This window comes from Chrysemys picta, chromosome 5, assembly GCF_011386835.1.
Source record: "Chrysemys picta bellii isolate R12L10 chromosome 5, ASM1138683v2, whole genome shotgun sequence".
Lineage (NCBI taxonomy): Eukaryota > Metazoa > Chordata > Testudines > Emydidae > Chrysemys > Chrysemys picta.
Genome location: NC_088795.1, coordinates 114868757 through 114882311, shown reverse-complemented (window position 1 = coordinate 114882311; position 13555 = coordinate 114868757). Strand labels below are relative to the sequence as shown.

At 43.0% G+C, this 13555-nt stretch overlaps 1 protein-coding gene across 7 annotated transcripts in view; it reads right to left on the bottom strand.

The window, feature by feature from the left end:
* The window catches only part of BOD1L1 (biorientation of chromosomes in cell division 1 like 1), a 58118-nt gene that overhangs the window by 14256 nt on the left and 30307 nt on the right, over window positions 1-13555 (bottom strand). For 6 of the 7 annotated variants that reach the window (XM_065597070.1, XM_065597072.1, XM_065597068.1 and 3 more), the window contains 5 exons: window positions 11843-11913; window positions 11545-11626; window positions 9370-9443; window positions 7691-7775; window positions 6531-6604 (listed from right to left, as the gene is read on the bottom strand). In XM_065597070.1, the coding sequence (XP_065453142.1) occupies window positions 6531-6604; window positions 7691-7775; window positions 9370-9443; window positions 11545-11626; window positions 11843-11913 (386 nt within the window). Of the gene's footprint in view, window positions 1-6530; window positions 6605-7690; window positions 7776-9369; window positions 9446-11544; window positions 11627-11842; window positions 11914-13555 lie in introns of all 7 variants that reach the window. The other variant, XM_065597069.1, reaches the window with a different exon arrangement.

The following is a 13555-nucleotide window of genomic DNA, read 5'->3' as shown; positions in this document are numbered from 1 at the left end:
GAGCTATTCAGATGATCAAAATAAGATTTTTATTTCTATTATTTAAAGACATATGTCCTGAGTAAGAATCGCTGCAGATGTAACTTACACTATACCACTAGTTGGGGTCTACATACACCTCTACCTCGATATATCGTGACCCGATATAACACGAATTCGGATATAACGCGGTAAAGCAGCGCTCCGGGGGGGATCAAAGCAAGTTCAATATAACACGGTAAGATTTTTTGGCTCCCGAGGATAGAGTTATATCGGGGTAGAGGTGTATTTCAAGGCTTTTGGTAAAGAATGCAATCTTTTACCTCTAGGTCATTGGCTTGAATCTAGCCCAGGTTGTAAATAACAAAAATCATCATCTGATTACTGTATTGTAGCCTCTGTGAAATAAGTTAGTGGGTATCAGTCTAATTTTTACTGTCCAGATCCCCCAAAAACCACCACCACAACTGGTACCTCATTGGCAGTTCCACGAGAGAGACCAAAGACTGAGGATCTGATCCAAAGTTCACTGAAGCCAAAGATAGAGCGGCGAACAGCAGAGGCTAACAGCGGGCGTTTGCCTGGGAGCTGTCCGAGAGGAGGTACGCTAAGTGCTGCATTAGGTGGGCTGTGTTGGTGAGTATCTGAGTGCCTGCTGCTGGGACAGTTGGTCAGTTTGACCATGTGCTTGCTTGCTTGTTTGAAAAGTGTGAATTGGGAGTGCTTTGTTCCAGGTGGGCCTTGAATGGGCCTGACTGGTATATAAGGGCAGTCAGCAGCAAACCAGCTGAGCGGCGAACAGCAGAGGCTAACAGCGGGAGTTCGCCTAGGGAGAGCGCACTGAGGCTTTCATCTGCAGGTTTCTCTGAGTAGTTCCTGCAACAGTTGAGAAAGTTCTTAAGAGGATATGGAAGGTGAGCGATCAGCTGTTGTCACCTGCACAGGCTGTGCCATGTTTGTCTTTCTTCCACAGGACAAAAGCGACTTTGTCTGTACAAAGTGCAAGCTGCTCTCCATATTGGAAGAGAAGGTTCGAGGCCTGGAGAAACGAGTATCGACTCTGCGTTGCATAAGGGAAAATGAAGATTTCCTGGACAGACGTCAGGAGATGCTTCTACGGCCACAATGTTCTGAAGATTCAGAGCAGGCGCAGCAGGGACAGAAGGATTGTGAAGAGGTTTGGCAGCATGTGACCACCAGAAGGAGAAAGAGGAGCGACCATGCACCAACAATGGAGATACTGGTGAGCAATCGTTTCCATGTTCTCTCTACAGGTACTAATGCGGAGAGTGGACTAGATGACCCATCTGAGGGAAGGGAGCAGAAGGATACTCCACCGATTGGAAGGCAAAAGATGCACCGTCCTAGGAATGGGGGTTCCACGACCATCACTCCCACGAGGAGGAGGAGGGTGGTGGTGGTCGGGGACTCCCTCCTCAGGGGGACTGAGTCATCTATCTGCCGCCCCGACCGGGAAAACCGAGAGGTCTGCTGCTTGCCAGGAGCTAGGATACACGATGTGATGGAGAGACTGCCGAGACTCATCAAGCCCTCGGATCGCTACCCCTTCCTGCTTCTCCACGTGGGCACCAATGATACTGCCAAGAATGACCTTGAGCGGATCACTGCAGACTACGTGGCTCTGGGAAGAAGGATAAAGGAGTTTGAGGCGCAAGTGGTGTTCTCGTCCATCCTCCCTGTGCAAGGAAAAGGCCAGGGTAGAGACCGTCGAATCGTGGAAGTCAACGAATGGCTACGCAGGTGGTGTCGGAGAGAAGGCTTTGGATTCTTCGACCATGGGATGGTGTTCCAAGAAGGAGGAGTGCTAGGCAGAGACGGGCTCCACCTAACAAAGAGAGGGAAGAGCATCTTCGCCAGCAGGCTGGCTAACCTAGTGAGGAGGGCTTTAAACTAGGTTCACCGGGGGAAGGAGACCAAAGCCCTGAGGTAAGTGGGGAAATGGGATCCTGGGAGGAAGCACAAGCCAGAGAGCGCAAGGGGGGAGGACTCCTGTCTCATGCTGAGAAAGAGGGACGATCGATGAGTTATCTTAAGTGCCTATACACAAATGCAAGAAGCCTGGGAAACAAGCAGGGAGAACTGGAAGTCCTGGCACAGTCAGGGAACTATGATGTGATTGGAATAACAGAGACTTGGTGGGATAACTCACATGACTGGAGTACTGTCATGGATGGATATAAACTGTTCAGGAAGGACAGGCAGGGCAGAAAAGGTGGGGGAGTTGCGTTGTATGTAAGAGAGGAGTATGACTGCTCAGAGCTCCGGTATGAAACTGCAGAAAAACCTGAGAGTCTCTGGATAAAGTTGAGAAGTGTGAGCAACAAGGGTGATGTCGTGGTTGGAGTCTGCTATAGACCACCAGACCAGGGGGATGAGGTGGACGAGGCTTTCTTCTGGCAACTAGCAGAAGTTGCTAGATCGCAGGCCCTGGTTCTCATGGGAGACTTTAATCACCCTGATATCTACTGGGAGAGCAATACAGCGGTGCACAGACAATCCAGGAAGTTTTTGGAAAGTGTAGGGGACAATTTCCTGGTGCAAGTGCTGGAGGAACCAACTAGGGGCAGAGCTTTTCTTGACCTGCTGCTCACAAACAGGGAAGAATTAGTAGGGGAAGCAAAAGTGGATGGGAACCTGGGAGGCAGTGACCATGAGATGGTCGAGTTCAGGATCCTGACACAAGGAAGAAAGGAGAGCAGCAGAATATGGACCCTGGACTTCAGAAAAGCAGACTTTGACTCCCTCAGGGAACAGATGGGCAGGATCCCCTGGGAGAATAACATGAAGGGCAAAGGGGTCCAGGAGAGCTGGCTGTATTTTAAAGAATCCTTATTGAGGTTGCAGGAACAAACCATCCCGATGTGTAGAAAGAATAGTAAATATGGCAGGCGACCAGCTTGGCTAAACAGTGAAATCCTTGCTGATCTTAAACACAAAAAAGAAGCTTACAAGAAGTGGAAGATTGGACAAATGACCAGGGAGGAGTATAAAAATATTGCTCAGGCATGCAGGAGTGAAATCAGGAAGGCCAAATCACACTTGGAGTTGCAGTTAGCAAGAGATGTTAAGAGTAACAAGAAGGGTTTCTACAGGTATGTTAGCAAGAAGAAGAAAATCAAGGAAAGCGTGGGCCCCTTACTGAATGAGGGAGGCAACCTAGTGACCGAGGATGTGGAAAAAGCTAATGTACTCAATGATTTTTTTGCCTCTGTCTTCACGCACAAGGTCAGCTCCCAGATTGCTGCACTGGGCAGTACAGCATGGGGAGAAGGTGACCAGCCCTCTGTGGAGAAAGAAGTGGTTCGGGACTATTTAGAAAAACTGGACGTGCACAAGTCCATGGGGCCGGATGCGCTGCATCCAAGGGTGCTAAAGGAGTTGGCGGATGAGATTGCAGAGCCATTAGCCATTATTTTTGAAAACTCATAGTGATCGGGGGAGGTCCCAGGTGACTGGAAAAAGGCTAATGTAGTGCCCATCTTTAAAAAAGGGAAGGAGGAGGATCCGGGGAACTACAGGCCAGTCAGCCTCACCTCAGTCCCTGGAAAAATCATGGAGCAGGTCCTCAAGGAATCAATTATGAAACATTTAGAGGAGAGGAAAGTGATCAGGAACAGTCAGCATGGATTCACGAAGGGGAAGTCGTGCCTGACTAACTTAATTGCCTTCTATGATGAGATAACTGGCTCTGTGGATGAGGGGAAAGCAGTGGATGTATTATTCCTTGACTTTAGCAAAGCTTTTGATACGGTCTCCCACAGTATTCTTGCCGCCAAGTTAAAGAAGTATGGGCTGGATGAATGGACTGTAAGGTGGATAGAAAGCTGGCTAGATCGTCGGGCTCAACGGGTAGTGATCAATGGCTCCATGTCTAGTTGGCAGCCGGTTTCAAGCGGAGTGCCCCAAGGGTCGGTCCTGGGGCCAGTTTTGTTTAATATCTTTATTAATGATCTGGAGGATGGTGTGGACTGCACTCTCAGCACGTTTGCAGATGACACTAAACTAGGAGGCGTGGTAGATACACTAGAGGGTAGGGATCGGATACAGAGGGACCTAGACAAATTAGAGGATTGGGCCGAAAAAAACCTAATGAGGTTCAACAAGGACAAGTGCAGAGTCCTGCACTTAGGACGGAAGAATCCCATGCACTGCTACAGACTAGGGACCGAATGGCTAGGTAGCAGTTCTGCAGAAAAGGACCTAGGGGTCACAGTGGACGAGAAGCTGGATACGAGTCAACAGTGTGCTCTTGTTGCCAAGAAGGCTAACGGCATTTTGGGCTGTATAAGTAGGGGCATTGCCAGCAGATCGAGGAACGTGATCGTTCCCCTTTATTCGACATTGGTGAGGCCTCATCTGGAATACTGTGTCCAGTTTTGGTCCCCACACTACAAGAAGGATGTGGAAAAATTGGAAAGAGTCCAGCGGAGGGCAACAAAAATGATTAGGGGTCTGGAGCACATGACTTATGAGGAGAGGCTGAGGGAACTGGGATTGTTTAGTCTCCAGAAGAGAAGAATGAGGGGGGATTTGATAGCAGCCTTCAACTACCTGAAGGGGGGTTCCAAAGAGGATGGAGCTCGGCTGTTCTCAGTGGTGGCAGATGACAGAACAAGGAGCAATGGTCTCAAGTTGCAGTGTGGGAGGTCCAGGTTGGATATCAGGAAAAACTATTTCACTAGGAGGGTGGTGAAACACTGGAATGCGTTACCTAGGGAGGTAGTGGAGTCTCCTTCCTTGGAGGTTTTTAAGGCCCGGCTTGACAAAGCCCTGGCTGGGATGATTTAGCTGGGAATTGGTCCTGCTTTGAGCAGGGGGTTGGACTAGATGACTTCTTGAGGTCCCTTCCAACTCTGATATTCTATGATTCTATAGTTTTTCCTCGGATTTCAGTGGACTGTGGATGAAGCCGTGAATGAGGAAGGAAACCTACTTCTCTCTCAGCTCTAGGGTATGTCTACACTGCAGCTGAGAGTGCGAATGGAGCTTGTGTAGAGGTTCCTGTGCTAGCTATAGTCTAGCTACCTCGCTAAAAGGAAAAGAGGATGCTGCAGTGCAAGCTTCACAAGCCCATTTGACATTTCTGGGTAAGTACTTGCTAATGCAGCCCACACTTAAGCCCACGCTGCAGTTTCCTCACTTTTCCTTTTAGCAAGTACAGACAGCACAGATAGGTCTACACAAGCTGCAATTCACATCTCCAGCTGCAATGTAGATGTACTCTTAGGCTACATCTATACCACAAGCTAGAGGTGTGATACCCAGCTTGTGCATGCATACTTGCACTAGTCTGATGAGAGCTAGTGCAAATATAAATAGCTGTCTTGCTGCTACTGCCGCTACACTACTATTTATACTCACGCTAGCTCGTCTCAGGCTAGCACAAATGTATGCACACGAGTTCGGAATCACACCTTTAACTCATAGTGTAGACATAGCGTATCAAAACCCAAAATTGGAAGAAGCATCTCTAAAGCTAGGAGTATTCTAGGTAAATTTGCACTACCTGTGCTGTGTCCAGGTAGTGATTGCAGTCTCCAGGACAGTCAATCAATGCACCTTTCACACACAGTAAATTAACTTACATTTCTAAGCCACATACTTTGCAGACAAAAAACTATTTTAAATTTGTTTGTGGTACTATTTTTCACATCCCTCTGTTTGTAAAGCCAGGCTGCTGCCTTAATTAACATAAATTCAACTCTCTCTCTCTCTCTGAAGAGGAAAAATACAAATATATTTAAACTTCTGAAAGTTGCCTACAATAGCTTTTCCACATATCAATATGTCAAGATTTTGTGCCCTGATACCAGGGCTAGAAATAGAGTCCTTATACCATTGGAAAGGGACAGTTCTTGGCTTTTAACAGTAAATAGCAACAATTACTGTGATTTATAGTTTTGAAGAGTCATGAGATATCAGATCTCAAACCTGTCACTGGTCCAGAATTTACTTGTGTGTATATTTCAGGCCACTGTAGTTTGGAGGGAGAAATTCAACCTTTGTGAGGCTGGGGTCTGGGAAGTAAAGAAAAATTATGTGCCCGGTTATGTTTTAAAAAAAATCACCTGTGGCTGTTTTGCCTTTTGGGAGTAATCTTGGTAGAGATGGATTAATTGGGCAGAATGCAAATGAAGTGGTCAAAGTTGCAGGTTAAATGCAATTTGTTACACATACAGCACCAGCACATACCAGGTCTCTCTTTAGATTACTCTCTTAAAAAAAATAAAAAAAATAAAATAAAATAAAAACACCATACAAATCATAGGACTTCTTTCCTGCATTTTTTACTCTGGTTGATGACAGAACTACTTATGGCTTATATTCTGGACTGGACATTATGGCCTGGCTATTTAATTAGTCACTCTACAATGTTTCAGGGTGATCAAATCATTGTTTTCTTTTATGGCTGAGGTGAAGTCAATATTTTATTTTTATTGCTGCAGACAGAAAGTAAGAGACAAAATGTAATTTTGTCTTAACGCTAAACTTTCAAATGGCAATGAATTAAGATGGATAAGACTACTTGCCTCTACAGAACTTAAATTACGCTCCAGACTCTGCTTTGCTTTTTCACAAGTATCCTGCTTGCTGGTTAACTCATCTGCACAAAATACAAAGTCAAAGACACAACATCACTGCATATCTTCGCTTTAGAAACAAAAAATATTGGCCATAGTCTCTGTACTGCTCAAAACTACTTTATATGCCTGGGGGTACTATAAATTAAATGTCAGTAAAAATATTATTAATAAATCAGATAATATTGGTCTTACAATTTTTGCTGTATTATGTTGTTTAGGCTGCTTCATTAGACAAGTGGGAGTTACTGTACCGGATTTTAGATTATAAAGTAATGGTATTACAAAGTTTGAGAGGGTGACCTATATTATTGTAACAAGAACCCAAAGTCAAGTCATTTATTGATACTACTATTAATTTTTTTCCCCACACCCACCAACCAGAAAGCTAGGGAGGTGAGCTGAATAGGTGGTTAATTGCAAAACAAACTCAGATTTGTCAGCAGGTTTGTTGGTATTGAGAACTGAAGCCATTAAACAGATCAATCCCGTGTTAGTGTATTGACACTATGCAAAGGAAGGTAGATGAGGAAGTCAAAGCCAACATTAATTCATAGGACACTATATAATTTGTTTTTTTTAGTACAATGTATACATTAATTAATAGGGCTAAGTCACCCACAGTCAATGCAATTTATACACTTTGCTCCTACAGGCAGCTGACTGGAAGGGGGAGTTCCTCTCTGGGAGAGCAGGTTGTGGTTCTGTCAAGGAAAAGCAGCTCTAATTTATGGCCAGAGCTACACAGAGCCTCACTGGTGAAGTGTCCTGACCCTCCCACCTCTCTGGCAAACTGCCCATTTTCTGACTCCAGGTCATGCAATGGAGCAGAAGCAGTGGCTGGCTTACATTCCTGTGCGCCTTCTCTGGACAGGCCTTCCAGGGGACCCGAATTAACTCTTTGGCAATTTCAGAAGCCAACCAAGTGTTTTTCAATGGCTACTACACTTAACATTTTTTATAGACATAACACTATTAATGGAGAAGATAAGCAAATATTTAATTATGAAATAACGATTCTCATTTTGTTATCTCAAAGATATATTCCAATTAAAAAAATTAACTGTGTACAGTTTCAGTAAATTGCCCTGAATTTATATTTACATTACCTTTTTCTTCCACAGCACTCGAAAGAGGTGCGTGTTTCCTAATGATTTCTTTGGATACCTCAGCTATATCTCCAGAGGTCACATCCTGAATTATTTAGAAAAAAATAACAAAAAGAGTATTTTATTACAACTATAAGGTCACTCCCAGCTACTCTTAAAAATATTAGTGTAAAATACTATTTTTATTCTTCATGGCTATTTAATTCTCCATTAAAACTTTAGTATTAAAAAGTCAATGGGAGAGAGAACACACAAAATATCATGGGCTCATTCCTCTACAGAGTATTTTATCCCTCCAATTTTGTCTTAATATTTGCAGATTAATGAACTGTCAATAGAAGACGTACTACTGTGGGACCTCTGCTGTGCATTCTTCATCTCCCGCCCCTTACTAAAGACAGAGCATCAGTTGAATGCTGGTACCATGTAGTGGGATAATCTGGTCACACAGAATATACTCAGACACACTCAGATGATGGCTATTTTTCCATCAGATGCAGGGGGAAGAAAAAATAACCTGGTATATTCCCCACTGGATTATACAAATTTCACAGTAACCAGGTGTTGTTCAGCTCTGTGTGTGACATTTCTTGATTATGAAAAATAGCTAGTGGTTTCCCCTTCAGGGTCCTCCATAGCCATACATGCAAGGGAGACAGGAGCCTATTCCCATTAAAACTCAAAAGCAGGGGACTGGTGCAACCAATGGAGAATGGAGTGTTGGAAGGAGAGTTTAGAAGGGGTGTTTTCTTCAGGGGGAGAAGTTGAGATAGCCTGGACTATGGGTGGGGCTGTAGAAGAGGCTGGCACAGCCTAGGAGAGTTGTTGTGTAGGAGGAAGATTTTAGGTGGCAGTGAGCCTGGAATAGGCTTCACCAAGCTGTCCCTCTCCAGTCACCCCACAATTGTGCCCCAATCCTCTTTCAGCCTTTGTATCCTGCTCATTTTCAGCTCCTGCCCAATCTCTGTCCCTGCTCCCCATTCTACCCCACCTTTTTGTTGTTCCCTTTCAGTATTCCCCCATTCTGCTCCTTTCCCCTCATTTCCTCACATCTCTGCCTGCAGTATATAGCACTAGCCTCCTCCTCTTCCCCCAATTCCAGAGACCCAAGCTGGCAGGGCACCAACAGGGGGAGCAGAGAGAGGAGAAGCAGAATCTTTGGTAGCAGCAGCCTGCAATGGTTGAGAGGGAACTGGTGTTGTATGCCTGCTGTCCAGCCAGATGTACAAGTTTCTGCTTCAGGCAGATTATACTGAAATGAAGGACGATGCGAAGAGCTGCCAAATGTGTGAATGTCACATCTGATGTGTCTTAAAGACTAACCGATTTATTTGGGCATAAGCTTTCCTGGGTAAAAACCTCACAAAAGCTTATGCCCAAATAAATCTGTTTTTGTAGATAACACCGGACTCCTTGTTGTTTTTGTAGATACAGACTAACACGGCTACCCCCTGATACTTGATACATCTGATGTGTGACACTTAGCAGCCTCATAATTTTGGAAGAGTTCAAAATTGAGGCTTGAACAGTTTGAATCTTTTCATGGTAATATTCAATAGTTACAATATTATTGTAATTATGAAAATCACCCCCAAAATCAAAACATATATCTACAGCATCAGACACCAAAATTCTCTCAATATCTTTTTGACTACAACAGTGAAAATGGATAAAAATACCTTGATATCTTTTATTTTGGAGCACTGACTCGGTTTGTTTCCTTTTCTCAAATCCTGAGTAATCGGATAATCATCTGCAAAACAGTTTAAATGTTTAACTGACGTGCTCCTGTCTATGCTTATGAGAGCCTGATCCTCTTCTCATTTACACCTGTTTTGCATCAGCCAAGTTGTCCTTGATTTACATTTTTGTAAATCAGGGGGAAAAAAAAATCAAGTCCTTTCTCTTTGAAGGAGCAAATACACGAAACAATGAAAAGAAACTTTCAGTTCTATATTAATCATAGTTTTTTTTAAAAAGCATGACAAACAACCTCAATTTCATAGATGTGGCACACTAAATTAAACATGGACCTCAACTGCACTCCAACCAGATTAAACAGCAAAACTACTTTACATGCTATATGTTTGCATTCAATATATTTACAATTAATCATTTTGATAAATTCATTTGTTCTCTGGAGCAACAGAAGAAAAGCAGTCATCAAGAGAGGAAGTGAAAATTTCCATTAGTCCAATATCATTCACATATTTTTACTCTTCTACTGTCATTAATATGTAGTGTGTATAAAATAATTATGGTTAAGAGGTGCAATATTATCTTCTTTTTGTAAAACTCTTCAGTGGTAATTGAGGCAGGGCTTAATCAATATTACCCAGGGCAGATCACAGTTCTTGGATGGATATTATAGATTCTGATAGTAGATGCTCTGACTGAACAGGTGAAACATTTGGGGGGATATTATTAGAGCGGAGCTCCTTTTCCCTCTGTCTCCGCCCCACACTTCACCTCCCAGATCAAGCTCCACTGCCCTGTCCATCAGGGCTTGAACTGGAAAAAAAAAATAGTGATATTCTCCCAAGCTTTACCAACAAGCTAAGCTCCACCTACTTCAGATGCCAAAATGAGACACCACTCGCAGTAGATTTTGTGATGTTCAAAATATGATCGTGTGTGTTCTGCTGGGATCCTCAGGCTTGCAGGAGTTGGTTCCCTCTCAGTACGATTCACCTACATCTATGGGTACTGCTGGACTCGTCTCTCCCTTGAAGGAAATGGGGATTTCTTGCTGGACTCTATGGGAGTGGCTGCCCTTTGATGAGGATGCGATACCTCCCTTGGCTCTGTTCCTCCCCTCTGGCCTTTCAGCTCCACTGGTCAGATTGGGGAGAAAAAGGCAGTGGTACTCTCCTATGCGCCATCCACTCATAACACCAAAATGAAATGCCACTCAACAGATTATGCAGGTCTTCCTAATACAGCCCCCTGCTTTCTTAACTGCTTTTAACAACAGTGAAATAGGTAACAATGTTGACATTTAACATCTGAGTTAACAGTCCATGGAGATGAATAGGAGCGAATCCCACTTGTCAGAGTAATTGTTTTTGACTCTCTGCAAACTCAAGCAGGCAGTACTGCATGGGTCACGTGCATGTTTTCAAAGTTATCTTCCCAACCATAAGGGCTATTGACTTTTTTGTTTAAATGAAAAACTGAGATATTGGAGAACAAGAAGGCAGACACACACACACACACACACACACACACACACACACACACACACACACACACAAAAACACCCAACAACAACACACCACACCACAGTATACTCCTGTTTATCTGAAACCCTATTATCCAAACGTCTGCATTGAGGAAGAGGAGCCGCCAGTTCCAGGGGATGCTACATGCTGATGAATGGCTTCTGCAGCAGGACAGGGAGCCCCCTGTTGCCCTGCTGTCATGGGAGTGAGTGGGACCATAATAATGGGGCTGCAGAGGGCTCCCTGCGCTGCCTCAGGGCCAGTGACACCCACTTCAATGTGCAGGGAAGGCTGCGGTTCTGGCTGGACAAAACAAAGTCCTGGCTGGAGGTCTCTGCTCCTGCAGGAATCAGGTGTCTCTAACCTGCCTGTGCTACTCCCTAATGAGACAGTTCATCAATGATCAGTGCCAGGTATGCCCACAAATTTCTTGGAACCAAATCAACCTTTGAGGGTAGAGACTAGGACTGGAAATCAAATCTGAGCCTAATGCATGGCTGTGCAGAGTAATACCATTAAGTTACCAGACTGGCCCATGAGCCATGGTTATATACACAAATTTGAACACACAAGTATAAAAAACCCTTAAGATTTATGAAGATAAATGTGTGTGTCTGCAGTTGTTTCAGGTACCTGATTCATCTTCTCGAGTAGGAGATTGTTTCTTTTCCATTCCTGGCATGCTGCTTACTTTTTCCTGATCCGGTATTTCTATCTGTAATTAAAAAGTGGGAGTATGTCAGATTTACCACATGAGAGAACAGAAGAGGCAATCCTGTTACCAGCCACTGGTCCTTCAAAAGTATCTGTATATATGCCAACTTCACGTTCCATTTAGAATGTTGGGTCAGAAAACCCAAGGTCTTGAAGTAAAATGGTTATGTATGTTTTGCTTCCGTCTGTAAAGGCTGAATAGAATAAGCATGCTTACCTCTTGATTTTTTACTTCAATCTGGATATTTGCTGCTTCTGTCATGTCTATGGTATTTGAAGTTTCCTGTGCTGAAACACAAAAGTATAAATATATAAATGATCAAGTCATTAGTATACACTGCACATATTGGATATAAAATGTGAGTAGTAAGTAGTTCTGAAGAGTGTTTATGCACTGTATGTTGCATCTTGCCTGAAGCTGGACTGTGTAGAGCAGAATTAAATATTTAAATCTCCATTCTGAAGTTACACTGTGATTGATTTCCCTCAGTCCAATTCCCAGTGGACACAGTACATCTGTTGGCAGTCCCAGGGGACAGGTCTAGTGATTGGGCACTGAGACTGAACTATCCTGCTAATGATAATCCCTCCAAATCGGGGTTCTAGGGCACTGTGAATAAGCTTGCACTGCAGCTGCATTTACTATACCTGTTCTGTGAATGTACAGAGGACTTCACTCTGCAGGGATATCAGAGTGAAGTCCTCTGTACATGCCTTTTATGAACCCTAACATTCTCACACAAGAAGGAAAATAAAGGGTACATTCAGACGTATTTTTGTCTCTATTCTAGCAGCAAGGAAAAACTAGAAGAAAGGTAAGGTTTTTTTCCTGGTGTTCAGGCTTTCACCTATATGTTCTTCCCTTGTATTTTGTAAAAAAGCAAGAGTATATAAAGATTTTTTTTTTTGACCTAAGAATTAAAGAGTATGTTTGACCTTAATTTGACCATAAATTAACAATTGTACAATACGCTTGTGTGTGAGATTTTTCATTACAGGCTGCCATTGTACTGTAGAAGTTACACTAGATAACCCAATAGCAGCTTTGCCTTCAAGTGAAGTCAAGTTTGATTTCTCTGACCAAAGGTTAATGGTCAGTAGTACCATCTATGCATCGTGGGAGAGAGCTAAACAAAAAAGGGGGCAGGGAGGTGATTAACATTGAGATATCTGGGTGTGCAGGGAATTCTTATCACTTGTGGGCCAATGCAATACATGGGAATGAAAATAGATTTGTAAAATCTTTTTAGCTTTATTAAGTACACTGCTGTTGCACTGTTCCTGCTTTATTTTGGGGGATTTGCATGTATAAAAGTTCTGTGAATGTGAAGAATTACCCAACTTCAGTATACAACTATGGTAACTGCATGATGAAACTTCCTGAAAATTCAGGCCTAACTTTTTTGGATTCAAAATGTCCAATAGTAAAAAAAACTGAAATATCTATCTGACCAGATAATTCAGTAATATCTCTGAAGAAAAAAATGAGGGTAGGACAGTGATTGTTGAGCCACTCTGATGCATCTGAGTGTTGAAAATTATAAAGAAATAAACAGTGTATATTAGTCTGAACCATCGGTCCCAAACAGCATCATACAATCACCCTTTGCTGGTATATCCCAAAGCCAAAAATTAAAAATAAAGTCATGGTTTAGTAATTCCATGGTGAAACAATCAGTAAGAGAAATATATTTCACAAACACATTTAGCATGGAACTTCACTTTTTGTTTAGCTATGTGTGTATGCAGTAGAGATGCGTGGAGAATGGAAATCCCATTTTGAGGAGGATTTAAAGATTTTGAAAACTTGTTTTTGTTCTAATTCAGAACAAACCCCTAAAATATTGCAATTCTTCATGAAAGAAAATTCCATAAAAAAATTGGTTTTGGTCAATTGAAACTTATTTCAACTTTGACTTAAATTATAATA